Here is a 27,789-nt window from a genome sequence, read left to right on the forward strand (position 1 = left end):
ATTTGCGCGGCATAGAGGTCTTCCAGAGTGCGATGGGGACTCTAAGTAGGAGACTACTGAGCTGACATAGGCGTCCGTGGCGTGCTTCTCCAAATAGAGAAGTCTGAAATGGTAACAGCTCCTGTTTGGAAGCAGTAGGAAGTTTCTGAGGAAGGAGCCCCAAGCGATGAGTCAGGACTTGGTTCAGTATTTTCTCAGTGGTATCTGGGACACATTCATATGAAACATATTCTGACCCCTCTTTCTCTGCCGATGTATGAGTCATAAATACAAAGTGTGATTATTAATTACTATTATATAGTTTTGAACTACAGGGGGTATGTTACAACCATCCTACATTAATGCATTTAAGAAATATGTGGGTAGATCTGCTTCTACAAGCAAAACAACATTTGTTTTAAACAGATTAATTACAGTCTTTGTAATAAGGTCTTTGTTCAACGTTTCAGTTTTATTAACTGGTATAAAAAATTTTAATTATGTTTAGGCATTTACATGGTAGGAAGGAGGATAAGGCAAAACTAATCTCCTTGCCTACCTTTCTGTGGAAGCATGAAAATGTGCTGGATGGAATGAATGATCCATCTGTTGTTGTCTAAGAGGTCTCAAAAGTTTCAGAAATTTCCTCTTAAGAGTTAAAAGTAGAGTGAAGCTCTCCAGATCCTTGTAGGCAGTGTGGCTCCTCCTGCTGCTGAGGACATCAGGGCTCCATGTGGCACTGAAGTCTTTTTTCACTGCCCATTAAATCAGTAGATAAGCACGGCGAGTTGTTCTCTCAGACTGATTTTATCTTTGCAGACTACGGGTGGAAACACTGGGCTGTACTGCACATACTCTCCAGCCTGCAGGGTCATGTGCTCCAGTGCTAATCTTGTTTGAGGTGCAACAGGGATTTGCTCTCTGAGGGTGCCAAGTTAGCGCTTTGCACTTTGTGAAAACTAAGCCAAACAACAAGTTTCCCATTAGGGTGTTTACAAAGAGAGATCCAGAACTACTCAGAAATAGTGCAGGTCTTTAATATATTAGGACAAAGAAGCTGCATGTTAATGGAGGCTGTTATTAAAAAGAATTTTTTTGTGAAATACACAAGCTACATTGGATAACTATGTCCTTAAGACTTTCTATTTAATATTTATCTGTCTAATGTGATAGTTGATTTATCTATTGTCTTTTATCTCCTGATCGTTGCCTATGAAGACTTGTGATGCTATGAATAAATGAGAAAATGTCAGAATATTTGAAGTTTCGTTTAAATTTCATGAAAATTATATTCTCCTCAAAAAAACTCAGAACAAATGTGGTAGTACCCTAGATTTCTATGTTTGTATGCTGAAATTTGTGGTCTGAAAAAAACCCAACCCAAAATGAGTTGAAATGCTTCAAAAGAATACATTTTCTAGCTTTCAGCAATTTGCATTAGGATTTAAGAACCAAGGTAAGATTTCAAATTTTTTTTCTCCCCAACACAGTGTATTGTTTTGCTTTGATTATTCCCATTGCACAAATAGAACAAACAAATCCAGATAGACTTTATTCCTAAAAGTGGGGTAAGGAAACATTTACAATACTCTGAGCAGATGTACACATTTTGGAATATATGTATATTCTCATGTCCTAATTTTAAGTCAGTAGGCTGGTCCATGGATTATTTTGAAACCTTAAATTTTATTTAAATTGTGTAAATAGCCTGTAGCTATGTGTTTCTATGATTTCCACAGAGCTGACTTGGGAATTAGATACATTCAAAATGGAAACATTTCCTTCAAACGTGAGGCAGTTTGAGGCGGTGCATTGCAATAGGACCCTGGACTGTGCTTTGCTGCCCTCAAGCTGACGGATATTTAGCTATTAAATAGTCTGATGTTTTGCAGAGCTCAAAAAACGTTATCTGTATAATGGATTAAAAATATTCTACATGTATTTGAAAGCTGGCACTGTTTATGAAATGCTAAATGAATCTTACAAATTATAAACTATCTTCTAAGTCTACTGATTTGTCTTCCTCTGCTCTCTTTGCTTTATCAATTATTTTGTCAAGTGGATTTTGTCCTTCCATTAAGTTTAGAGATCTAGTAAACAAGTAACTATACAATAACTATAGTACCAGGCATTATGTTTGTCCATTTACTATTTGTTTCTGACATGGTTTTGAAATTAAGTGGAAAGAATTGTTGTCTCAAATGCGTAAGTACAGTGTTGTGGGTTTACTTTAACACTATTTTGTACCGAAGTGGAAGGCTGCTAATGTTTCTGAACTTGAGGGTTTCAAAATGCAACACTATATTCTTTAGGCAGCTGTGGGAATGGGCTTAGAGCTCCAGCAGAAGTGGAGTGATGGATACCTGTCCTCACAGGCTTGGCCAAGTCTATAGAGCATCCCTGAAGAGTCGGTGCACGTGTTTTAAAACCAGCCTCCTGCAGCGCCCTGCTTTGCCCGGGAAGCTGTACGTGCTCCCTTGGATCATTCCTAACTTAGGAAGTTATTTATCATATATTGGACTTCTCTTCAAGAAAAATCATAAGCAATTCAGCGTGGGGAAAAAAAATGGCGCATGTAGTGCTGCAGAGAAAGCATTACAGATTACAAAGCTTTATACTTTCTGTTTTAAGGAGCAACAGCGAATATGCTTGTGACAAAACGGGGGCTGCAGAAGCCGCTCTTGGTGCTGTTCAGCACTGCCAGATGGGCAGCAGAGCAGGCGGGTGAGACCTTGCCCTCAGAAGCTGCTGGAGCGAGCGCGGCCCTGCGATGTTCACCCCTTCAGGCCGACCACAGAGCACCTGCAGCTGAGGGAGCTGGCGTTCTCCAAGCGCTTCTTCAACTTTCACCGGCTCTGTCCTCTGACCACTTCCCTGGGGAGCCCTGGAGCTCCAGCCACTCCCTGGATGAAAACATTTTCCTAATAACTAACCTAAACCTCCCGCGACTCAGCTTCATGCCATTCCTTTGGGTTCTGTCACTGATCACCACAGAGAGATCGCTGCGTGCCCCTCTGCTTCCCCTCACGAGGAAGTTGTGCAATGAGGTCTCCCCTCAGTCTCCTCTTCTCCAGGCTGAACAGACCAAATGAGCTCAGCCGCTCCTGGTACGGTTGCTTGGGTTGGAGCTTGGCGGGAGAAAGGGAGGGAGCCGGGGCGGGTCTGAGGGGCCGCTTGCGGGCGCGCAGTTCAGCCGTTACCGCCGCCCCCGCTTTGAACTTCCCGCCCGCGCTGCCCGTTCGCCGCCGCACTTTCCAGGCTCAGCGGGCGGCAAAAGCCCCGGCTGGCCGCGGCCTTTCTGCGTCCCCTCTCGGGCCGGTGCTGAGGGTGGCCACCGGCCCGGTCCGCTCCGTTTCCTCGGGTCCGCCCTAGGCTGGTGCCTCCGGCGGCGGCGAATCTGCCGGGCCGGTCCCGCCGCTAGCGCGGTTTGGGCGGTTGTCAGGGAGAAGCAAGATGGCGGCTGCGGCGACGGAGGAGGACACGGAGCTGCGGGACCTGCTGGTGCAGACGCTGGAGAGCAGCGGGGTGCTCAATAAGATTAAGGTGGGCGAAGGAGAGCCTCCCGCCGGCGGGGAGCGTTGGCTGGCGCTGGCGGCGCTTCGCGGCCCTGCGGAGTGTGGGAGGACCGAGGCTTCCCGGGCTTCGTCCCCTCTCACTCCCGCTTGCCGCCGGTGTTCCCGGCTGGAGCGCTCCCTCGGCGTCGCGGCCTGGCGGTGGCGCCTGCTTTCCCCGTGGTGTTCCCCGGCCGCTCGTGGTGGAGCTGGTGCGAGGGCCCGGGGCCTGACCATCGCCCGGCGCTGCCCCGCGGCCGCGGGAATTCGGGATCCCCCGGGCGGGCAGAGCCAGGGGAGCGCAGGGAGCCCGGCCCCGGCTGTGTGCCTTCGCTCTCGGTGCCGTGTGGCCGCAAGAGCTCCCTTGCTGCCGCCAAACTGGCTGGAAGCAATGGGCAGCAGCGTGGTGCCGGACGGGGTGGGTGGAATTAATCCCTGCTTCCATATGGAAAGCCCTTACTGAAAATTTCAAGCGGGGGTTGTTGTGGGTCGCTGTTATAAGCACTTGATCTTCTTGAGTGTGGGTTGCTTCAGTTGTGCCTTGAAGGCTTTCTGAGTCTGGAAACTCTCAGGGGATGCTGCCTACTTGCAGGGAACAAATAACGCTACTTAAAGAAAACATAGGGAAGATAATGGCATGTACACTACTACTGAGCCTCTGGTGCAGCCTGAGCTTGTGTCAGAAAGGGTAGGAAAATTGGTTCCGTGGATTCTTGTTCAAATTAAAAGCTTCCAGCAATAATTATTTTGTATAATAGAGAGTAACACAGGCATGGAAACCTCAAAATAAATGGGTTTCCTTCAAGGCTGGAGGAGAAATGAAGTGAACCTTTCACATCAGGGATGGTGGAGTTTATCCACAGTGCTGTTTTAAGTCTCCAGAGGTGGATGGTCTTTGCTGATATTTCAAGAACAGTTCAACAACTGAAGTGGTTTATGGAAGTGAGAGCATCTTTGTGTATGTATTTTCAAGCTTACTGTATTTTGAAGTAGTCATACTTTTCAGCAAAATAATATTCAAAACCATATTGTTCATCCCTTTCAGATGGATGATCCTTATTTAAGTTCTGTAAGTGAATGAAGATTCTAGCTCAAGTAACTGTGTTCTGAATAGTGAGGCTTTTCTAATAGATGTCAGACAGGCCTTTTGGGCCACCTGGTAACCACTCACATACTGTTAAATAATGCAAGTATGGTGATAGTAAAATTGTAATTAAAAAGAGCATGGCAAGGCATTTGGGTCACATTGAGATCATGAACTGTAGTCTCTTAATTTCCACCTTTGTGTAGTATATAAATTTTCATACTATGGTTGCTCGCCCATTGAGTTTTATGTGAATAAGTTTATTGTAGTTCACTATTCTATAATGCTTAAAGTGTGTGTTTTCCAATACTGTGTAAGGTACCATTATGGCAAATGAGCAAATGACTTAGAAAATACAAAATGCAGCCTCCTTGCCAGATACTATCTTCCTTTAACACAAGGTGTTACTGTTTAATAACTGGTATGCTTATGGCTAAGGCTCTTGACTGGAGGAACTCAAGGTGCATTTTTTCTTAGCTGTAAACCTTAATTGGCATGTGAGTTTGATGAGTGCTGATTGACTTACAGACTTTGTTCTATTACCTGACAAAAAGCCTGTTGCTGGAAGAATTAAGCTTTAACAAGCTGTCATCTTTTAATTGAAATTAGATTATACCATCCATTAAAAATGTTACAGTCTTCCTTTTAGTAAAATGAATTAAACTTAATTTTGTTCAGTAGTGTTTATCTATTATGTGACAATATTTTTTTATTATGTGGTAGAACTGAGCATTTGCATGTTATCAAAACTGATGTTTATTTCCTGCTTTAGAATGAGAAGTAACCATTTTTCAAGATGGATGAGGCTAGAGGCTAGAAAGCTACAATAAAGTATTTGTGATTTATTGAAGTAGCTACATTCAGGAGAAAAGTATGTGGTCAATGTATAGCTGCATTGGTATGAAGCACTGGAAGGATTAGAATTATTTCAGTGGATGGAATGTATCAGTGTCACACGTTTTGTAATAATGAGTAATTTTTAGAAAGAAATTTATTTTTCTAACTTAGTTCTCTACTAAAACATGATTTTATAATGGCTTGCAATTTGCTAATTTATTCTTATTTTGAGATTAATTTTTTGGGCGTATTGGTGTTGATATAAATTATTTAACTGAAAAAAGGGTTACTTATATGATATTTTAAAATTTGTTCATGAATTTTGTATTTGTCTTAAAATTTGAGCATTGGAGTAATTAATAAATTAATATTGTGAAAACTGGAATTTGCATAAATGTATTTGCTGCCTGTAGTTGAGAATTATCTGTATTCTCTAAACTGCAATGTGTGTGTATATATATACACACACTTAAATATATGTATATGGAACAGATGTTTACTATATATAGTTTGTTAATCGTTGGAATTAGTCTGATGAATAAAACAGTTTCTAATGAATTCTGTAAACACACAGTATAAATGCAGATATTTGTATTTCAATGAAAATTATCACTGTTTCTGTGTGATAGTGTACAAATAAGGGTGTTCTGTCTTGAAGAGAATGTGACCTTTCTCTTAGGGAAGCTGTCGTCATCTGAGGAAGAGGAGCCATTATGCTTGTTGTGTATTTCTTTGTTATTTTCTTTTGGTTTATATCTTAATCTCTTGCTTTGGAATAATTTAAGTTTATATTACCTGAATTTTGCATCTTCTCTGGAACTTGCTGTTGTTACAGTTACATGGTGGGATTGGCATCACTAATGTCATATGCCTTGTAAAGCTTTTGACCAGGTGGTACTGCTAATTTCTTACTAATTTGCTTCAAAACCTGGACAGCTGAGGTACAGACAAGGGGTGTGATGTTGGAGAGGATAAAAGTACTATTTTTTTAATATGAGCAGGTGCACAAGTCAGTTAAAATTGTCCTGTTTGCTTTTTCATCTTTGATCCATGTACAATAATGAACAGTGCTTTTAAATGTCTTAGAATTACTGTCATGATGAGCATGCTGTGCACTGCCCTGTAACCTACTGTTTTTTGCATGTTGTGATGCTTTGTTTGTTTTGAAGTGGCTCATACCAGAAAATCAACTTAACTCTTGGATTCAAGGGGAATATTTTTTTTTTTATATAGCTTCTGTTTCTTTTTAGTTTTATAAGTCAAGTAAAATATAACAATTTTTAATTCTTTCTAATAATCTAACTGAAATTCAACATTTAAATGTCAATATGGTCCTCATCATATTTTCTGAGAGGAATCTAAGTATGACTGGTTCCACTCTTAGTCCAGGCCTTTGTTTGTTTTATATCTAAAGGATTATGTGTGCACAATCACTCCTTTATGTCACTTAGCCAAGATTCTAAAGTTTAGCAAGCAATGGGGAAAGCATACCCACCACATGCTGAAGGAGGACAACCTTTACAGGTTTTGCAGATGGAGATGACAGGGAGACTACTACTGAGTAAAGCTGGTAGAGATGCAACAGCCTTGGATTTGTGATGCATATAGACTGGTAGAAGTTTTTATCCCAGTGCACACGGAAGTTTAGCCTGGGTTGATCACCAGCAGTTAAGCAGCTCAATGTTCTGCCACATCTCTTTCCAGAGCAATGCATCTGCTCTGTATCTACCGAGGTGTATGACAGTTCTTTAGGAGTTAGGAAATACAAATGCTGAGAGTTGTGCAGAAAGGTGCCCGTGTGCCATTAAGTTTTACAGGTGCAAGAGAGTGTTTATGCTTGGGCATGCACAGGGCTCTTCCACAATGCTGGAGCAGATGGCATCTACACATTCCTGTGCTTTAGCTGGAAGGTCTCTGAGCATTACCCTGTGAAATCTTATGCATTGCTTTAATCCACAATCCTAAACACACACATTTAACCATGCTATCATCTGATGAACATCTTGTGTGTGCTAGCTTGCAGGAGATTTTGCACCTCCAGCTGGCCCATTGCAGATCTCTGAAGTGTCTCCCATATTGGCACTTGCTGAACTTGCCTCCCCCTTGTTTCTTAAGGAATACACAATGTTGCCTGTATGGCTTCAAAAAACTGTGTGTTCAGCTGCTGAAGTGGGTTGCGAAGAGTGGTAGCATATGTGCTTGGCAGGCTGAAATTTATATTATGGTTTCTGCTAATGGGTCTTGGATGAAAAAAGAAGCCCAGGACTTCCTCTGTAGAACCTGCAGAACTCAAAAGGTTTGTAGAAATACTGAGAGATGTACGAAGCAACAACAAGGCTCTGTTAACTAGCAGACAATGTCATACTCAGCTATAGGTACAAAGCTGTTTATGAAGCTGAAGTTCCTACTTTTTTACTTTGTATTCCACAGTATTTGGAGATCAGTGTTGGAAAACCATTGCTCATTTATATAAAATATTGCCCCAGGAGTAAAAAGTATGAATAAAATTCGATAGGAAAAAATTATTTTGATGAGATCTCTTTGGAAGGTGTTGGGATATTGGGATTGCAGGTGAATTGTGTAGCTGTACAAAGGAGACAGAATGCAAGAAGCAAGCCATATCCAGAGTTTGTACTTATTCTAAGAAATCTTGGCCACTGATGTGCCTGCTTTGATGCTTTGAGGGGTAGGAATGTGTTTGAAGTTTACAAGTATTTTCCTGTTGGAAAACACTGTCTCAAGTTTTGTCTTAGGAAAATCAGATCTCTTGTTTAAGTCCTGGCCAAATCCAGTCTAGCACAATCAAAGACAAATACTACCAAAAAACTGTCCAGAAATTCCTTGGATATGCTAAATATTATACATTTTGGAGTTTGCAAGTGGGAGGTAGATACCGGTTACAGGTCATCCTTCAGTCCTGAGGGTCCTGAAGGTCTCTATATAAGATAAAGTCTTATCCTTTCACTTTTCATCCAGTATCTGCTATGTAAGGTGCTGTGGATGGCTTTGCAAACACACTGCTAAATCAGACCAATAACCTGTTAATGTAGGTACTTGTTGTCTTCCTATTAAAAGCATATTTCCAAATTAGATAGGTATTTTTTGAGATGCCACCTAAAAGTGTGTTTGGGGGAGCTCTTGAGATAGTAAGAAATGTTATCCTCTTTTCCAGGGAACTGCAGATTGAGGGAGCTGTTTTCGTGGACAGTATTTAGGGTATATGCAAAAGGGTCTCTGTTTGGAATAGGGTAAACTTGCCCAGGTTCTAAAGAGGGATACTGTAGTTCAATACAGAAAACATGCTTTTTTTCATGGACTTAGATTTTGGATTTCTAGTACAACAATAATCAGTAAAAACCAGTGTTGTCTGATGAGCTGTAAATGCCTGGGAGGAAAAGGAGAAATTTAATTTTATTTCAAAACACTGACCCATACATTTATGTAACACAGACAGTATTTGTCATATACAATGATTGCCTTACTTGTTTTAGCCAAGTTCAGTAAAACAAAATTACTGTTTCATTGGCATGAGCTCTTGCCTGATACAACTACTTAGAGATAAAAGAGAATGTGTATCTTTCACAGTATGAGCAAGAAGTCTGTAGGCTTGATGGAAGTACAAGTGATAGACACTTACTCATCAACATCTGTTGATATAACCGTGTTTTAATGAAGACTTAGAAAGAATATGAGTGGGGAATTAGAGTATCAAGCTTTGATCTGCTTTACTACGAGACAGTGAATAAAATTCTTCACAATGTATTTGGATTGTGCTGAATACTGCTAGCAGAATAAGGCAGTATGGAATACGGAAATGTGGAAAATGACAAGAGCAGATTGTAAGTAACTATGTATGAAACACACATTGGGCTGGTGCCAAAGGGTACTAGGGCAAAGAGAAATGCAATCCGTTCATACCCAGTAAAAACAAAAGAAGTGTGAGAAGAGCACTGTAAGTGAATTAATCTGTGTAGTTATCTAAACCTTCATATCTGCTGGTGAGAGTAAATTTCTGTGGCCTTACCCAATGATGGTGATCTCTATCTCTGGTGTGCAAATTCTCTATAACTGGCCTCAGGTCTTGAAAAGCCTATATGACATTGTCCATCCTACTGGTGTAGTATGATTCATCTTGTAGTGGAGTGATTATTCCTTTGGCATCAGCTTTGTTATTGTTGCTTTTTACTTTCTTCTCCATGAAGATGAGAATTACTGCTTTGACCTCACACAAATTCTAGTGTATGGTTCCTTGTCCAAATTTACTGAGGTGATATTTTGAGAATATTGTGTATGATCTGAGCAGTACTCATGTCAAAGGATGAAGTTCGGTGTGTTGTAGTAGTGTAAACCTTTCTTGTGGGGATAGTACAGGAATGTGTAACTTCAAACATTGTGATGCTCACAGGATTGGAGAGTCGATTGCAGGGGTGTCTATATGTGGAAGAGCTTTAGGGTGGTCTAGATGATCTAGATCTAGATGATGCAGGTAAGCTAAAGGGAGGTGTAAGTACCAGTGGCATTGTCTTGTGGTGGTCAGCTCCCGACCTTAAATTTATTAATTGGGAACTAAAGTAAATAAAGGTGAACCAGCTATTCATGGGGAATGGCAACATCTGAGAGAAACTGACCATGTGTCATTAAATAAACAAGAAGAGGAAGAAAAGCACCTCTGTTAATAATTAAAAGCCATTGGATTGGACCTAGAGGAGGGAAGCATGCAAACAATCCCATTTAAGTGAAAAAAAAAGTGACAGTTTAATATTGTACCAGAATCTCAAAGCAGGTCAGACTCTGGATTAGCTGATGTACTGGCAACTGCTTTCAGACAACTTTATTCTCCAGTCCCAGGATCCAGACCATTAAGGGGGGTTTACCCCTACCCACATGCATTGACTGGGTGTGTTTTATTTTGAAAAGTTGTAACAGCCAGTCAGGAATGCTTTGTTATTTTTATTGTCCTCTTACGTAAATATGTTTGGTTTCTGTGGCCTAAGTGACAAAGAAAGCCTTGCAACTGTTTCAGGTTTATCATAGTGAGGTAAAACTAAATAAACAAGTTATTAGTTGTTGGTTGCAAAGTTAAATGAAAACTGATTTTGTAAGAATAATATTTAAGTTAATGGGGTGTGTAAAAGATCTCGATTGACAACTGTACCCCAACACATGAAGAAAAAGTAAGAATAATAAATAAATTAATTGCTCATAAGAGGATTTTCTGATTGAGTGCTGTATCCCAGCAACTGAAAAAATGTGATTGCTGTGTCAGTATGATCATTGCATATAATTGTAATTGTATGTTTAAATATTATAATTATATGTTTATATGTAATTATAATGTTGTAAGCATTTCACTCTTCTTTTGGTGAGAAATCCTTTTAATTTTTTTGCATATTTTTTGTTCTTCAATAATGTGTCCAAAGAGGAGTTTCCTTAAAATGGAAGTGCTTGTTTTTCCCATGAAAGGTTTGGTATGGGTTTGGGTTATCTGAGTTTTTTTGTTAGGTTGTTTTTTGGTTGGTTGGTTTGGTTTTGATGTTTGGGTTTTTTTGTTGGTTTGTTGGGGTTTTTTTGCTTTGTTGGGTTTTTTTTATCGGTGGGCATTTGCTTTTGGTTTTATATTTTTAGTGGGAGTGACCAGGTACTTCATGTTTAGTTACCTCTAAATAGTTACCTTTGGGAATATATATGAGAAAGTCCAGACATTCTTCATATTGGTCTTAGTCTTAGTTATGGAAATAGATTTTTCTTTTAAATTCTGCTCTTTTTTTGCTGTTGAGAAAACTTTAATGTGCTGTCTTTTCTAGTTTATTACTGCAGTGTTATCTACTGACTTCAAAATGCAGATTAAGAGTTGATTAAAGTGGCAAACTAATTCATCAAATGTATGTTATCCATTTGACATGTTCACTGAAAGCAGAAAAACTGTAACGCTTACAAATTTTTTTAAAAGTAGGCAAGGCTTAAACTTCAATATTCAAAGTAGTCCTTAGAAGAATTCTGATTCTTTATAATAATATATTTAAAATCAGTAGGTAAACCATTACTACCAGGAGTATTTGAATGACTGTGATATCATACTCTTTTCCTTGAGAAATTCTGGGGGTTTGAGTGTATTCTGACAAGAAATCAGCAATTTGTATATCGCAATGTTTAGTTTTTAATGCGTTATTATGGCCTATTTGTTCATATTTCCTGAGTTAATTGTAAATGAAGAGTAGGTGTTTTGGAGCTGCCTGAAAGAGATGGATGTTTCTCTCAGAAGAAACTAATAGGAGATAATTTAGGTACTTTGGAATCTTTTTATGTACAAAGAAATAATTTAGGAAGTCTTGTATCAAATTATGTTGCCCCCTGTCTTGTTCTCAGACTGGAAACTATTATTTCTCTGCCTCAAGTAACATTGCCTGTAAATCTTAAGTGTTTTAATTGCACTGATGTAGATTACAGTCCCTGCCAAGTTGCTTGAGGAGAAACAAATAGCTGTAAAGCTGCTTGCTAGCTCTTTGCATCCTATTTGCTTAGGAAAAAGGTGCTTTTAGAAATGCTGTTTGTTTTGTTTTTTATTTGACAGGCAGAGTTACGTGCAGCTGTGTTTTTGGCATTAGAAGAACAAGAGAAAGTAGAGGTAAGAGAACCTTAAAAAATAAATCAAAAAGGAAAAACATCCTTTGTGTAGAATTAAATATCATAGCTTTAGTACTTTCTGTTTGTGAAATGTAACAAGATAAAAAGATGTATTTCTGCATAAGATTCATAGAGAACACAAAACAAGACTATCAGGGTGTTTCCTGATGTTAAAATACGGGAATTGTTAAATAGTCTTTTGAAATTATAATTTTAAGTGTCTGTCTCTGCTGGATTTATATGGCTTCTGTCCAGTTGACCAAAATAGCTAAGTATATTCTCCAACAAATACATATTTTAAAAAAAGATATCTACTTGACTGATCAAGATCTTATCAAAATGGAATAATGTCTTTTGAAATTGAAAATTTTATACTGAGGTGTTTTGACAAGTATATTTCAAAGGCAGTTTAGTCCAGTAAGATGCCAAGTATGCTAATGATTATGGTATTTGCCATAAGGATTGTTGTAGGCTTGCTTCTGGATAATTTGCTTTAACACTTAGAGATGAATTCTTAATAAAGAGATGGACTATGTACTGATACTTTGGCATTATATTAATATAAGGGGAATGAGATACTGATTCATGATTGCATAACAGTGCTGCTGTGGTATAGAGATACCAGTTTTTTGACCTCTTCTGCTAGCTTTGCTTAATTTCCTCTGTCTTTCCATTTTCTAGAATTGGGGGGGTAGAGAGTGATGTATGTCCAGCCTCTCTGCTTCAAAAGGAGAGGAATGGAAAACTTCTATTCCTCTACTGGTTAGATGGTTGTGCTCTTTCTGGAAAAATGCTTAACTGAAGCAGACAATATTGGGATGTTAGTAAGGATGGGAAGTAGTTATTCTATGATCTGAAATTCTTTATTCCAGAACTTTAACATAAGATAGCTGAAGATGATGTTGTGGAAGACTGATAGAAAAGAACAGTGCCATGTCTTTATGGGAAGCTTCAGGATATTATAGAGCACCCAGAGATCAGCCTTTCACACTACCTGGAGAGTAATAGCAGTAGTTCAAATATTGCGAAGACAGATCTGCTACAGTACATTTCAGCTCACCATTTCTCAAAAAGGTTACATGTATCATGATATTTTAAATTTACACTGTTGATACTGGTGGCATATTAATACTTACCACTACTATGAATTCTTAAAAATTAAGCATGAGTTCCTTTTTTCAGGTAGCACTTTCTTGTGTGTTAACATTTGCAACTGTAGTGATAAAGATGTATAACTGATCCTTTTCTTACCCAGGATATCCATTCCCTCTTAGGAATGGCATTTAGAATTGGTTTTGAAAAATCTTAGAATGATTTTGACAACCCCATACATAGCACATTGATTTATTTCTGTTTAAAAATTGAAGAGGGAAAATCTAACAAGGGAGAAAAAGGCTTTTTTATAATATCTTTGATAAGATTAGTATTGATTTGTGTTCTAATAGCTAGCATGGTCCACACTTCGTCTGGAAGATTTGTAAATTTCCATTTTTTAAAATGTTGGGCTGAATTACCTTAAACTTTCCACTTTATTAGAGGAGCAACTTGGGAAGTTACCTGCTTAGTTTACCTCTTCAGTCATTAGATAAATAAAAATCAGTATGCTATTAAGAATTTTGGTGAAATTTCTTTAGCTCCGAGACAAATTTAATTTGCCTTAATAAATTTATTGCTACATAGCTTTTACTTATAGTTGTAGAATTCATACAAAGGTAGATTTTTAAGAAGTGAATTGCATGGGCAGGGCGTCATTGTGCAGCAGAGTATTGCACACTAGCTTGCTGTGGGTTTCAATTTCTTGCTGGCATGTAGATGACATTAATTGTCGTTTGGTTTTTCTTTTTTGACAGAACAAAGCACCTCTGGTAAATGAAAGCTTGAAAAGTTTTTTAGGTACAAAGGATGGTAAGTTCTTTGTTTAGTATATACTTCTCAAGATAATTAAAATAGGTCACAAAGGATTAAATCTTTGAATCTTATTAACAGTGCAGTCTCTATTACATTAAATATGCTTTTGTTCCTTTCAGATGTCCTAATTACTACTCATTCAGAATATAATGAAATCTATAATTTTTAAAGTTAATATTGCTGAAGTTCTGTTTTTAATAAAGGTGATTAAGGCATTGAAGTTAATATTTCACGATGTCTTACAGTTGTGCTGAGACATTCTAGACCAATAGAAAGAGTAACCAGTGAAAACTAAGGGCATAGGTACTGGAGTGAATGCACCATAGACAAGAGATTTCAAAATGATGTTTTTGAAACAGGTGAATAGTTATAAAAAATGCTGCACATGAATTTATTACACAGTCTGTAATGCTTTTGCAGTATTGCTGGCTTTAATGATTTTGATATGATGGCCAAGTTCAAAATTAGGCTGTTGGTGTACAAACTTGCTATGAGATGGCAGTTTGCTGAATGTCTAAACGATGTCTATACTGAAGCCATGCATGCTGGTGTTAATGTTAAATCTTTGAAATAAGATCTGTTTCTGTCTGATCTATTTTAACTCTTCTCATTTTCTTTCTAGGTCGCTTGGTAGCAGGTCTTGTCGCAGAATTTCTACGGTTTTTCAATCTTGATTTTACTTTAGCTGTTTTTCAGCCTGAATCAAGCACCGTAAGATATACTGGTTTAGTTTGTATGCAGTGCTCAATGCTTGAAGTGCATGGCAATGAATGCAGAAGCTATGGCTGATTTGTTTAAACCACTTACTTGTTTTTACTAAAAATATTTTTTTTATGTTTTGCCTGTAATAGGTACTTAGTGTCATGAAAATACATTTTTCAGGATAGCGGGCTAATATGAATATTTCTCTATATCAAAATCAATGCTAGATAGTAATTTGATTCTGAATTAACAAGCTGATAATTTTTGTGGAATCATATAATAGTATATGAATCCTGCATAACCTTACAACATTTTTTGCCACTAACTTTACTATGTCATAATATTAAGTTAGCATTGTTACATGAAAATTAAAATAATGTCAGTCATCTACTCTGAGAGAAATTTCAGTGACAAAAAGGACTTTGTGGAGATAGCACAAGAAGTGATTTAATAAAATAGTTCATTTGGGAGGGATCTACAGCGATTATGTAGCCCAACTGATTGCTTTAAGGCTTTAGGTACTAAATTAGAGGGTTTTCATCATCTTTGTGCCTTTGTCTCTTTTTGTGATATAAAGGTTTTAATAATAATTTTCGGTTTGAGGGAGCTTCATTTCACTGCAGAATTTCTCATTATATCTCAAGTACTTTTTTTTCTTGAAGTCAGTTTAAATAGTTAATATATGAAAAATCCAATTTTTTCAAATCAGTCAATTAGTTGACTTCTGTTTCTCAGAACCTCATGTTTCTTTTTAGGGGCTTATGCAAAGAAAATCCCATGCAACTTTGTTCTTTGCCAAATATCCTTAGCCAAATGAGTTGCTAATTTATTACTGAAACACATCTGTACAAAGATTCGTGTTCATGCTACCAAATACAAACAAATGAAAACAGCCACACTTTGTGTTGTGTTGCCACTCACTCTTGGGAGCAGTGCTTCCTTTGCATTGTAAAGGCATCTTATGTTCTCTGAAACACCCCTTCTGGTTTCCAGTAAATGTGTCCATTTCACCTATTGCAGAGCATAAAGGAAATTTGGTCAAAGTTAAATGAGCTGGCCAAGACTGCTGTGTATGGTGCTGAGAGATTTGACTTTGTCTCTACTGGCCTCTGAGCAGTTTCTTGTACTGTCTCTATCCTGTGTGCTGGACTAGTGGTGCCTTACTTCAGTATTTGCTTGACCTGTGTTCTGATAGGAAGTATAACTAAATGTTTATAAGAGATCAAGATGAACTGGTGCCCTTTGTAGCATTGCAATCTGGGGTTGTGCTAGCCAACCTGGGTTTGCTGTAGCATTCTGCTTCTCCTATAGTGTGAAGTTGAGTTTGAAAAAGTGTTGTTGGGATTTTTTTGTGGGGTTTTTTGGATGATACCGAATGGCTTTCATCACCTTTCCTGTCCAAACCCATACATTTTTTTTAATGTGAAACAGAGACTGAAAGGAAGTGTAGACCTATGCAAGCATAGTTCAGTATGCACAGCAATGGCAGCTCCCCATCATCCATGAATTTGCTGGGTCCACTCTCTGGGTGTCCTTGGATCCACTTTTAAATGTGATAGGATAAAGTAATTTGGCCATATAAATTCTTAAATCCCAAAGCATGCTAACGTGTGCTTCGTACATATTTAAAATAACTTTTCATGATCTGTGATAAATTCAGGTACAGATCAGAAGTAAATTATGCGATAGATGGTATTTAAAAGAGGTGTTGATTTTCAGAGGTTTTCTCCCTAAATTTGCCCTAAACCAGGACAATGTGGCACTTAGGGACATGGTGTAGTGGTGGACTTGATGCTCTTAAGGGTCCTTTCCAACCTGAATGATTCTATGGTTTTATTACTTCAGTCCACAAGTAACAAGACATCATAAGTAATCACTCTTTAGTCCAGGTGGAGCTGTGTTAAATAAGACTTTCTTATATTACAAAATTTGTCTTTAATTTTCTGGCAATTATTTCAATGTTGTGAATCTTTTTTTTTCTGTTGTCTCCCCCAGCTAAATGGCCTTGATGGTCGAGAAAACTTAGCTCGAGATTTGGGAATTACGGAAGCAGAAGGTACTGTGGGTGGTCCCCTGTTGTTGGAGGTTGTTAGGAAGTGTCAGCAGAAAAAGACTTCAGGCAGTAGGGAAGTAAGTAATACTAACTTGAAATTTCTTTCTTTATAAATCTTTATTCATTTTTTTTCAGTGATGAAAAATAAACTGAAATTTTGAACACTTGGCTATTGTTGTACTATTAGACTGTTTCAGATCTTTATTATATTATGCCTTCAACTTATTTGAGAGATAAAAAAATAAATTTTATGACAATTACTTTTAATACCACCCTAGAGGTCTTTATTAATATTCTACTGCAACATAGTAGCACAGAATGATTCTAGATAACTGACACAAAACACTGTGCCACTTGTTTTCTAATTTCTGGTGTAGTTTTGATATCACTTCTATCTGTACCTGTTTTCCCTGGCATATTTATAGTTTTAATATGACCTGAAAAGCCTCAAATGGGTTTTGTCAAAAGCTTTAAAGCTCTTCTGAAAACATATGTACTTAAAATTAAATATATCAAAGGATTGAATTACTTGAAGGCAATGACAGTAGTATTTGAATGGAATAGATAATTAATATGTTGACTGAGTTAAATCCAATAGCATTTGACTATGACTTGGAAGAAAGTTCTCTACACCCAGGATGCAGTGTCCCAAATAAAGCTAAAATTGAGGAGTAGTTGTAATAGACTTAACATAGCAATTTTCTGTCAGATGAAACGGGGGTTTCCTTGAGCCCTTGTATTTCCTTGTATTTGATCACTCTGGGAGTGCCCCTGGAAAGCCAAGATCCTTGTGCATGGCCATTCTGTCCCTGTCCTGTGGGGACTCCACTGAGCAGTCCACTGTATTGGAGGGTGTTTAACTGACTTGCTGAGCGAAACATACCGGCAGTGCATTGGAGTCAAATCCTGTAGTGCAATTTAAAAGGGAGAGGCCCTCCTGGTTCTCCTCACTCTGTGATTTCCATACTGTGTGTGACTTTAACTTCCCAATTTTCTCTAGTGCAAACCTCAGTTGTCTTCCCGGTGCCAAGGTTTGCATACTGTCCAAGTGAGAAGGGTAGTCTTGTTTATTCTTGGATGCAATTATCATAGGATCAGAGAATCACTGAAATTCAAAGAGACCTTTAAGATCATCCAGTTCAAGCATCAGCAAAGCACCATCACTGTAACCCCTCACCCCCACCAACCAGCACCAGAGCACCAACCAGCCTCTTGAGCACCTCCAAGGATGGTGACTCCACCACCCCTCTGGGCAACCTGTTCCAATGTCTGACCTATGTAACAGTGAAACGTTTTTTTCTAATATGTAATCTAAATCCCCCTATCTGATCTTAAGGCCATTTCCTCTAGACCTCTCACTGCAGGCACAGTAGGAGAGACTGTCCCCACTTCACCACACCCCCTCCCTGAGCCTCTTCTTGTCTAGACCAGGTGCCTCAACCATTCCTCTTGGGACATGTTTTCTACATCCTTCATAAGTCTCATTGCCCTTCTCTGGACGTGCTCCAGCACCTCAATATCTTTTCTAATGTGAGGGGCCCAAAACTGAATGCAATAGTTGAGATGCAACCTCCCCAGTGCTAGTTATTACAAAATGAAATATGAGTTTCAGTAAGTGCTTATTTGATTACTAGGTGCCTCCAGTTCTAAGTGACAGCCAGTGCCCCACATCAAAATCATCTGAGGGACGGTCAAGTGCACACTCTATACCAAATAAGGTAAGATGATATATAATGAAAAGCTTCATAACATATGTGAGATGAGTAAAAGAGAGAACTCCTATGAAACTGTAGATATGACAGTATTCACTTAAAAGGTCTGCAACTTGAAAATATTTATTCCACTCAGCAAAACTTCCATATATGGTTCCAATCAAAGATGAACTGTTGTGCTTATACTTTCCTGTCATGGCATAGTACAGGGCCCAGAACAGAAAAGTAGCTGTAGCTTCCGTTTTATTGTAGCCAGGCTATCGTTAAGCTCTTAATTTTCAAAAACAATTCTATTCATCTAGAATAGGAAATCAAAATTTTTATTACTACCACTTGTAGGTTTAAGTACTTTTTCCTGCCCTAGAAAAACTGAGCTACTGACAGCAATTGAATGTGATTCTGTGACTGAGATAAAATAGCCTTGGTATGAAAAAGACCTACCAAGGTAATTTTCACTTGCATGGCCTTTAGTTTGAAAATTTGGCTTCAGCCATCTGAGTGAAAGTTAATGACTGATAAAAAACCACTTCAGATAGTACAACCTACATACATATTGGCTATCTGAATTAAATAATACTTTTTGTTTTGTTTCAAAACTCTGCTGCTGTTAATTTGTAGAAAGGAAGCTACTGTAATAAATCTTCTATTAGCTTAATTTTAATAAGTCTAGGGGAAAGTGAAAATAGCAGTATTACTTGCTAGATAATAGGATAAAAACATTTTTCTTTCCCAGCACCATGATTATCTAGGTAAATTGGAATATATTTCTTTGGTGCACAAAGCCATGCTAAGTTACAGCTTGAGTTCCAATGTTCCTGTTCCAATGTCTGACCAACGTAACAGTGAAACATTTTTTTCTAGTATGTAATCTAAATCCCCCTATCTCATCTTAAGGCCATTTCCTCTAGACCTCTCACTGCAGGCACGGTAGGAGAGACTGTCCCCACTTCACCACACTCTGAGTTGTATGACTTAATGTTAAAGGTTGCACATGGAATTGTCCTTACATCCTAGACTGTAGGTCTGAGCCATAAGCATGAGAAGAAGACTGAAAGTTATGTACTTTTAAAGTCTCGCTTTTGTCATTTTTGGTTAGTACTTGAGAGAATGTGTCAGTAACTCCAGTTTTCTTATGCTTATTATTTTAAAACCTAATACTGTATTGCAGAGATTACCACTTAATATGGAACTTAGAGTCATTTTCATGGGTTTAAATTGATTTATTTTGAAGACCAGCTATAACTAAGAACCTTTGTTTGTAGAGATATAAATAACATGAAAAACGCTTAAGAATCTGTCTAGATTTCTTTATTTGATAACTAAGATACTTTAAAATGGTTTGCTTTTATAATAGAAGTGATGTAGATAGCATAGCAATGCACAGGATGGAACAAAAGATGTTAATGGCAGCAACAATAAAGAACACTTTCTAAAGTGATAAAACAACTTTTTTTGTGGTGTGATTCTTGATGATACTAATGAACTTACTAGTACTTTTTAGGAATTTGAGGTAATGCTTTAAAAAGTGATGCTAGGTGTATGTTATGTGTTGTGCATTTTATATATACACTTAGAGTATTACGTGACATGAATACTTATTCCAGTCTTTATCTTTTAAGGCTACTGAGAACACTCAGAGTGATACAAGTGTCTCATCAGGGGAAGCAAGCAAAAGAAGTATTCATTTTCTGCCTAATGAATCAAAACTAGATCCTCAACTAGAAAACAAAGACTTGAATACCAAAGAAAAAAGTGATCCAGTTGTGGATGAAGATGATGTAGAGGAAGATTCTTTCTTTGATGACCCTGTACCCAAACCAGAAAGAACTTACAGCTGGTAGGTAACGTGGATGTTTTTCTTAATACATAGTTTCTTTAGTCCTCTATATGCTTGCACACCTTTGAGAGCTATAAGTTGAGAGCTATTATTATTTGCTTTTGTAAGTGTTCAGATCTGTAACATTTTGTATCCAAAATATTCATGTCTCTGATTTTGTTCTATTCCATGATTCTATTCTATTCTATGCAGTGTCCTCTGAGATCTCTTGGATGCACTATGAGTGGAAAAACCTATATCACTTCATAACTGCATCAGTTAGGGTATCTAATGTCCCCAGCCTGTTTCTTTGGTGGAATGAACATGTATGAGGCACAGACATCAGTGTTTCCTCTTGAAAAAGAGCTGTAGTGGTACTAAAGGAAGTAGACAGTGACAGTGCATTGAATATTGGTATGGCTTTGTTAGGAATACAAAAAACATTCTAAACTGACTCCATAGACTGTAATAACAAAGAAAGTTTTCTTACAGCTGAGGATTTTCTCTTAACATTGCAACACCTTTTGTGTTTTCAATGAAGTGTTGTTACTTCTGTATGTGCCAGTTTTGCAGATGGATCTGAAGCACGTTTTTGTTGTTTATCTGTGGAGTCTGATGACTGAAAAATGCCATTTGAAACAAGAACTAGTGACTGAGCTATACATTAGCTTTGTTATAAAACTGAAAAATATATATTTGTGTTATCATGTTGAGTTATCTTGAAGCTTGGCTTAGATACCACTATATTGAGCAATGCTTCAGGATTATGTCATGATGTTCTTTTGCTGTGCTCAAGTAATCAGAATTGCTCCAGCTTAGCAGACATTAAGATGAAGTTGCAGAATCATTTGTAAGTCGGTTTGGCAGTTGGCTTTTCTACCCAGCTATGCTGATAGTGGGCAGAGCAGCATAAGCTTTTTTGTGTTACTGTTAGAGTAGATGCTTAGTCTAAGATTAGGAATCTTCTGGTAGAGCACAAAGTAATGATGACAGGTAAACCAGGTCTCTCGCTAGTAAATGAATGGACTCTTTGTGAAAGATTTTTTTATAATACAGCTTTTGTTGGATGTTTTTTGTTGGAGTAGACTTTTTCTTCCTCAAAGAGCATTGGCTGTACTCTGGAAAATATTGTAACTTACCCTACTATAGTATTTCTTTTCTCCTTTTATGATTGTTAATGTCAGGATTAAAACTGATTCTGAGTGCATTTACTCCTCCTTACTCGAGAGCTCATTCAACTAGCCTTTGATCCAAGAAACCATATTAGCAGATAGTCTAAATGTTAAATTGGGTAAATTAGAAGTCTGTGAAAACTTTTGCATAATAATATTTACTAAGTCCTTATTTTTTGAGCATTTTCATATGACAGCAAGATAAATTTTCCTTGAAACTGGATAAACTAGATTTTTTCTAAAAGACAATCCAAGAAACAGACTAATTATTTAGTAAAGTAAGGATTTTTTTCCTAGTAGAGAAGCTCCCTGCAGAAGAAATTGCTTCCAGGTTATGTGTGTCTGTAGTAGAGTCACAGTCCACAAGTAGTATTTTGTAGCACATAATGTTATTGTGATGCAGCTATTCTTGTAACATCCCATATAAGGTTTGCTTGAATGTGTTGCTGACAAATGAGCAAGAAGCTATTTGTAGTTGAGCTGTGTGTGCTGAATTGCCCATTTTTACCTTCCTGGCAACTCTTCCAGAGGGCAAAAAACTCCCCATATTCTTCAGGTGTAATCCCCTTTGTGGTACTTAGAGCTAAATATAATGAATGATTCGAATGATGCCCATTATTAATAGGAATGGAATCAAACTAGCAAACAGTTCTGGAAATACTAAATGTGAAAATCTTGGTCTCTTTTAATTTTTGTTTCTTCATCCTTTACTTGCAAGTAGGATTTGAACTAGGTAGTAGCCAAATGAACTTTAACATGTGAGGTCTATCTTGTGTAGCCAAGAGGTTTTTTTTCTATGAACTGACCGCTCTTAGAATTAATAGCTTCATCAGACGTAATCTCTCTAAGATGTAAAACAAACTGAAGTACTGATTTATATCTGAATCTCTTCTCTTTTGGCTGCATTTACATATGGGGATGATGAAAGGTCCTTAGACATAAATAGTGATGCTGAAGAAGGTGCTCTGTCTGTGAGAGAAGGCAGGTGGAAGTCTTTGCATGGGTGAGAAAGTGGCTTTCTTGGTCAGTGTTGTGGTTGACACATGTGCTAATGAGCTGCCTACTGCTTTTAGGGTTGCAGAATGAATAGTCCTTTTTTCTTGCTCTTTTTTTGCTGTAGTATTGCTGTTCTAGTTTTTTGACAATTTAATAACAGAAAAGAAGGTAATGATGCATATTTTACAGCTCTGTGGAGTACTTACTTGTTTGTTTTTTTTTACAGGAAAACAGAGACTAATAAAACAGGAGGTCTAGCATCCCTTTCTGATGCACCAGCTCTAAAAAGTGGTTTAAGCTCCCTGACTGGTGCACCTTTGCTAAAGGAGTCTGATAGTAAGTTTTCATATATTTTTGTGTTTGATGATTGTAGAAGTTATTTCTGTAATGAAATGAATGAGCTACACATTCAGATGGAAGAATGATAGAGTATGTGGCTGGTTGTAATGTGTTTTTTAGTTGTGCTTTCTTAGCAAGTGATGGCATGCTGGTTTGGATATATTGTGCTACCACTGGGGCATTTTATGCTTTGGTGCATGAAATATTTACCACATCCCATTTTTTGTGTGCATCTGAAGCAGTCTGTATAAAGGAGTATATAATTCTGCTGCTCAGTTTTAAACTGAAATTGGCTTATTCCTTTGTATTATCTTAAATTATTTGTACTGGTTCTTTAGAGGTATTTGCTTTCATGTTGTAAATCCCTGAGTAGTGGGAAATTATTTGTGTTTACTACTCAAGGTTTTAAATGTTATCAGAATTCAACTGTGAAAATAAAATATGATATTGGTGTAGTATACTATAAAAGTACATAAGGTTGATATAAAAGAACAGTTGTTATAAATGGTTGGTTTGTTTGTGTAAGTGGGATCTTACTGATGAGTGACAAGTCCAATTTCTGATATAAGTGCTTTTGTTTGCAGATTTGGATAGAAACTCGGTTTTAAAAGACCTGCGGCTGGTGAATGCAAAGCTGGGATCCCTGGAATTAGGCAAGTAACTGCTAAACATAAGGAAGCTCTGGCATTTCTGGTTGCCCATAACTGGTAAATTCTCCCCCAGCTTCTTAAAGGAATCTGAGAAACTCAAATACACATATTGAACTAAAAATCTTCAGCTTTTACTTACATTATTCTATTTAACATAGATTATGAAGCTTGATGTAGTTAAAAGCAAGATGTGATCTAAAGAAATCCAGAAAAGTGAAAACTGGTGTCTTGTGGGTTAATACTTTACACATGGAGCAAAAATTTGATTCATTCTGTGCAAGCATTTACTAATACCAAGTGATGAATTTTGTTGAAGTTTCTACAAAAAGAGCAGGTTTATGTTTTTTGGTAAAAGATAGCCTGGTAAGTATTACTGCTTTTCAGTGACATATTTAGTTGCCCTCCACATCTTTGAAAGTTGCCTTTCTTTTGTTGCAATATGAAGGTGTAATGGAAGAATTCTATCAGAACAGAGCTGTCGAGTATTTAAAGTTTGTATTCAGCAGTGCAGCTACCTTCCTGAAAATGTATGTTCAGTTTTGAAACAGTTTATTTTAATAATACTGACATTAAATAATGACAAACACAACTCATCTTTCTAATCAGTGTAAATAATTTAATCTACTCCCACTTTGCCTGGTCATCAAACCATGTATTTTGGTACAAGAATAGATTGGGGGTTTTTGTGTTTCCTGAAGAGAAAACTTGTTTGATTAATAGCTTTTAAATATTATTTAGGAAATGGAGATGATGATGAATATGCTGATGACTTCAACAGGTAAGAGAAGGATCACACCTCAATAGGTGTAAAAGTGCTTTATAACTGCTTATGTAGTATAAACATATCCACTAGCATATTTGAATTATTTCATAATATGGCAGACAGTCACTATCACTGGGATCTGTCAGTACTTCTGAACTCCTTAAAACTTCAGTTTGCTATTTTAATAGATTTAATTACAAGTTAAAAAAAAACAACCAAACCATATCTCTTTTTGTATAGAGATAATGAGTTCCTTAAAAACATACTGCTAACTTCAGCATGATACTATGCTGAGCTTTTTGTGGAAGGGGTTTGAGGTTTGTTTTTTTTCCTGAACCATGCACTTAATAATGTTTTAGTAATTTATGCAATTAATTATCATTAATCATAATCAATAATCATGCTGAATGCTGAGGTATTCAATTGGAAAATAAAACATCATGAGTAGTCATAAATATTTAACGACCTTGTGCTTATGATATGGAGGTATCAGTGTTGTTAATTGCATGATCAAGGCCTAAGTATTCACAGTATTTATTATGGCTTCATTAAGGTAGAAAAGCCTTTAGTTCTTATGGAGTTTTGTGTAACTTCACATCTAACTTCCTAGGAAGTGAAATTCCAATCAAATGTCAGGTATAAAGTAAATGTCATACCTGGATGTTTGATAAGGAAGTCTTATTTCTGTCCTTGTGGTTTTCTTTCTCTTTAGTACGAGTCATCGCTCAGAAAAAAGTGACATCAGTATTGGTGAAGAAATAGATGAAATTTCTGTGGGAACAGAAGAGTCAAATGCCAGTGATAAAGTATGATTATTTTTAAATTATTGTTCTTTGTATTCTTCTGATCTTGTCTTGGCTTTCCAACCTTCTGTGAAGTAAGATGCGGTTATCCTTAGCTCTTAGGTTGTGTGTTAAGGTTCTTTTATTTGTTACATTCTGGTTTTTATACCTAGTATCCTTGCTAAGTTAGATGCTATATTGATTAACAAAATCCCAACAAAACAAAAACCCTGCAACAGTTGTTGAGTAGCACAACTCACTGTGCCTTTCTAGTTGTGTAAAATGTATTTGAAGCTGGTTCAGTGCCCAACATACAAAGATCTACCCCAGTATCTCAAGATCTGAGTACCTCCTAAACGACTGTGTAATCTCACTGAAACAGCTTGAGGTCAAAAGGTATATGAAAGGTTTATGAAGGAATAAATGACGTAATACTGTTTTTGTGATTTCTGAGTTTCATAAAATTTCATAAATTTCATTTATTTTCTAGCTCGAAAGCATCACACAAGACCTTACCATTTCTCAGTTAAGTGATGTTGCAGATTATCTAGAAGATGTGGCATAGAATTGGACAGCAGAAATCCTTCATTGTGCTGGACTAGAAGACTGCGGTGGACTGTTAATTTCAGACAATCACCTTTTGCTGGAATGTCCACTCCCTATTTGTGCCTTGTGTTTCAAAAAGACTGTAGGTGAAGAAGGTTTTTAAATATTCTTAACAAGAACTAAATGAAATAGTGTGTTCCCTTTTGAGTCTGGTATCAGAATTACTTTCTTCTTTTGGTTCAGCCAGACCTTTCACAGCAGGAGGTGGATTTTCCAAGCAGAATGTCCATTGCTGGCAGTGGACATAATGAAAACCAGTTGGTAAGAGAACATCGAGAAGGAGGCATGTGGCTTTATAGTGAACTTGCACTGTTATTTTAGCAGTCAGATTTTTTTAAAGATAACCAAAGCAAGAACCTTCAAAGGTGGTGGTTCAACTCACACTTCTTTTAACGCAATCTTGTCAAGTCAGCATGTAGTACATATTTATGGTAACTCTAGCCACAGTACCTAGTTACTTCAGACTTACTTGAAACTGCTCTTTTACAGACTCTTCTGAAAGTTGGACTTTACCTTTTTTAAAGGCATATTAAATTGAGAGTATCTAAACTCTTAAACCTGAATTTAGCTATGTTTAGGAGCTAAGTTTAGCACTAGTCTTAACTCAGAATATTCTTGTTTAAATATGTTTGTCAGACCATTGATGTTAAGACCCAAGCTGTTTTTATATATGATAATTTCATCAATGTTATCTGTTGTTAAATCACGAAAAGTAATTTTGTAAGGATTCACAAATCAGTAACTAAATCTTATGGGGTAAGTTTTTAACAGTGTGTAATGTTTAGTGGAGCTTTTATTTTTAAGGGTTCTTCATGTGCTGTGAGATCACTTTCATTCTTGAAAATATTTAAAGTAAAAATGAGCGCCAAAAAGTGAAACTACTAAACTTCTGCTTTTCAGATTCTGACTGCTGTACAAAGTTTAATGCAAATATTTAAAATATCATACTGAAGACATTATGGACACTAAGTTCTAGCTAAGAGCAAATTATTGTAATTTCATGATGCTCTTGCAGAACAGGATCAGTGGTGGCAGGGTTGACACTTCTTCACTGATACTGTTGCAAGTGGCGCTGCTATAATGTGTAGGTCATGGACATTTGTACTGAAAGGACTTCAAAATGTGCACTTTCTGAACATTGTGAACACATCTGGAAAATAGACATGTAAGTGAATATAAATAATTTTATTTTAACTTTTTTTCTTTTTTTAGGATTTGTAATTTTCTTTTTCAGGAACACTGTTGACCTGTCATCAGTAATCACCACAGTGGAAGTAGCATGCTAAACTAAAGCCATTGGTTAAACATATAAAGCTGCTACTAGCACTGGAGCTGACTTAAATATTTTTTTTGCACTGGGCCAGCAGGCCTGGAGCAGTGCTGGGAAGTTAGGCTTGTACATTACATAAACGAATTGAGAGGAGACAGCAAAAGTGTGCCTTTTATTTATGTGCACCCCAAAAATAGCCAGCAAAAAAGTATCAGAGTAGTCATGGTGTTAACTTTTAACTTTGTGCCATATTGTAGCAGCTGAACACAGAGGAGACTATTTTTCACCCCAAAAAGTCAATGTGCCATAACTTCAAATAGGAACAATGTTGTAATATGCGATACAGCCTGTGTAAAAAATTTGTTTAAGGGTAGGGGAACCTGTGCCTCGAGATACTGTGTATGGAAAAGTTTGGATTGGACTTTTTTTCTCCTTTCTTTTTTTTCCTTTCTTTTTTCCTTTCTTTTTTCCTTTCTTTTTTCCTTTTTTTTTTTTTCCCTAAGAGCATCAGCATGCCTGAAGGAAATAAAATTCCACATGAACAGTAGTTTCTGGCATTCATTTTTAAGGTGTGTGGAATGCAGAGGCAGTGTTGTTTGCTTTCTTACATGCCTTGGGAAAACATGATGTTCCATTACCTGTTAGCTGTAGGATATGTGGCAATTTATCATACCAAAAGAAACCAAGATTTTATTAAAAATTTTCTAATTGCAGTTGAAGATGTGGCCTTTTCATTAACTAATTAGATATTTTACATGTTAACATGACTTGTGTTAACAACCAAGTATTGTTCTCTTACTTTGGGAGTTAACTGGAGACCTTGGGCTTTGCCTCTAATTGAAGGAAATACCAAAAAGTGGTAAGTCTCCGTGCTGTTCCTTCTGTGAGCTTTTACTGAATTGTGTGTAATTCAAATTGTCAAATAAAGCTATTGTGCTGGCTAAA

At 37.3% G+C, this 27,789-nt stretch overlaps 1 protein-coding gene across 2 annotated transcripts; it reads left to right on the forward strand.

Moving 5' to 3' along the window:
* The first annotated feature begins 3,214 nt into the window (after positions 1 to 3,214).
* On the forward strand, positions 3,215 to 27,789 carry CEP43 (centrosomal protein 43). Of its 2 annotated transcripts, XM_015621949.3 has the most exons (12): positions 3,216 to 3,522; positions 12,023 to 12,076; positions 13,926 to 13,980; positions 14,606 to 14,694; positions 16,681 to 16,815; positions 18,373 to 18,456; positions 20,070 to 20,287; positions 22,661 to 22,770; positions 23,358 to 23,426; positions 24,162 to 24,201; positions 24,899 to 24,992; positions 25,459 to 27,789. In XM_015621949.3, the coding sequence occupies exons 1-12, from the start codon at positions 3,433 to 3,435 to the stop codon at positions 25,531 to 25,533; spliced, it is 1,113 nt and encodes a 370-aa protein (XP_015477435.1). In that variant the 5' UTR covers positions 3,216 to 3,432; the 3' UTR covers positions 25,534 to 27,789. The 2 variants fall into 2 exon arrangements, with proteins under 2 accessions (XP_015477436.1, XP_015477435.1); XM_015621950.3 differs by lacking the exon at positions 14,606 to 14,694 and having other exon boundaries at positions 3,215 to 3,522; positions 13,926 to 13,940.

The sequence above is a fragment of the Parus major genome, chromosome 3, assembly GCF_001522545.3.
Source record: "Parus major isolate Abel chromosome 3, Parus_major1.1, whole genome shotgun sequence".
Taxonomy (NCBI): domain Eukaryota; kingdom Metazoa; phylum Chordata; class Aves; order Passeriformes; family Paridae; genus Parus; species Parus major.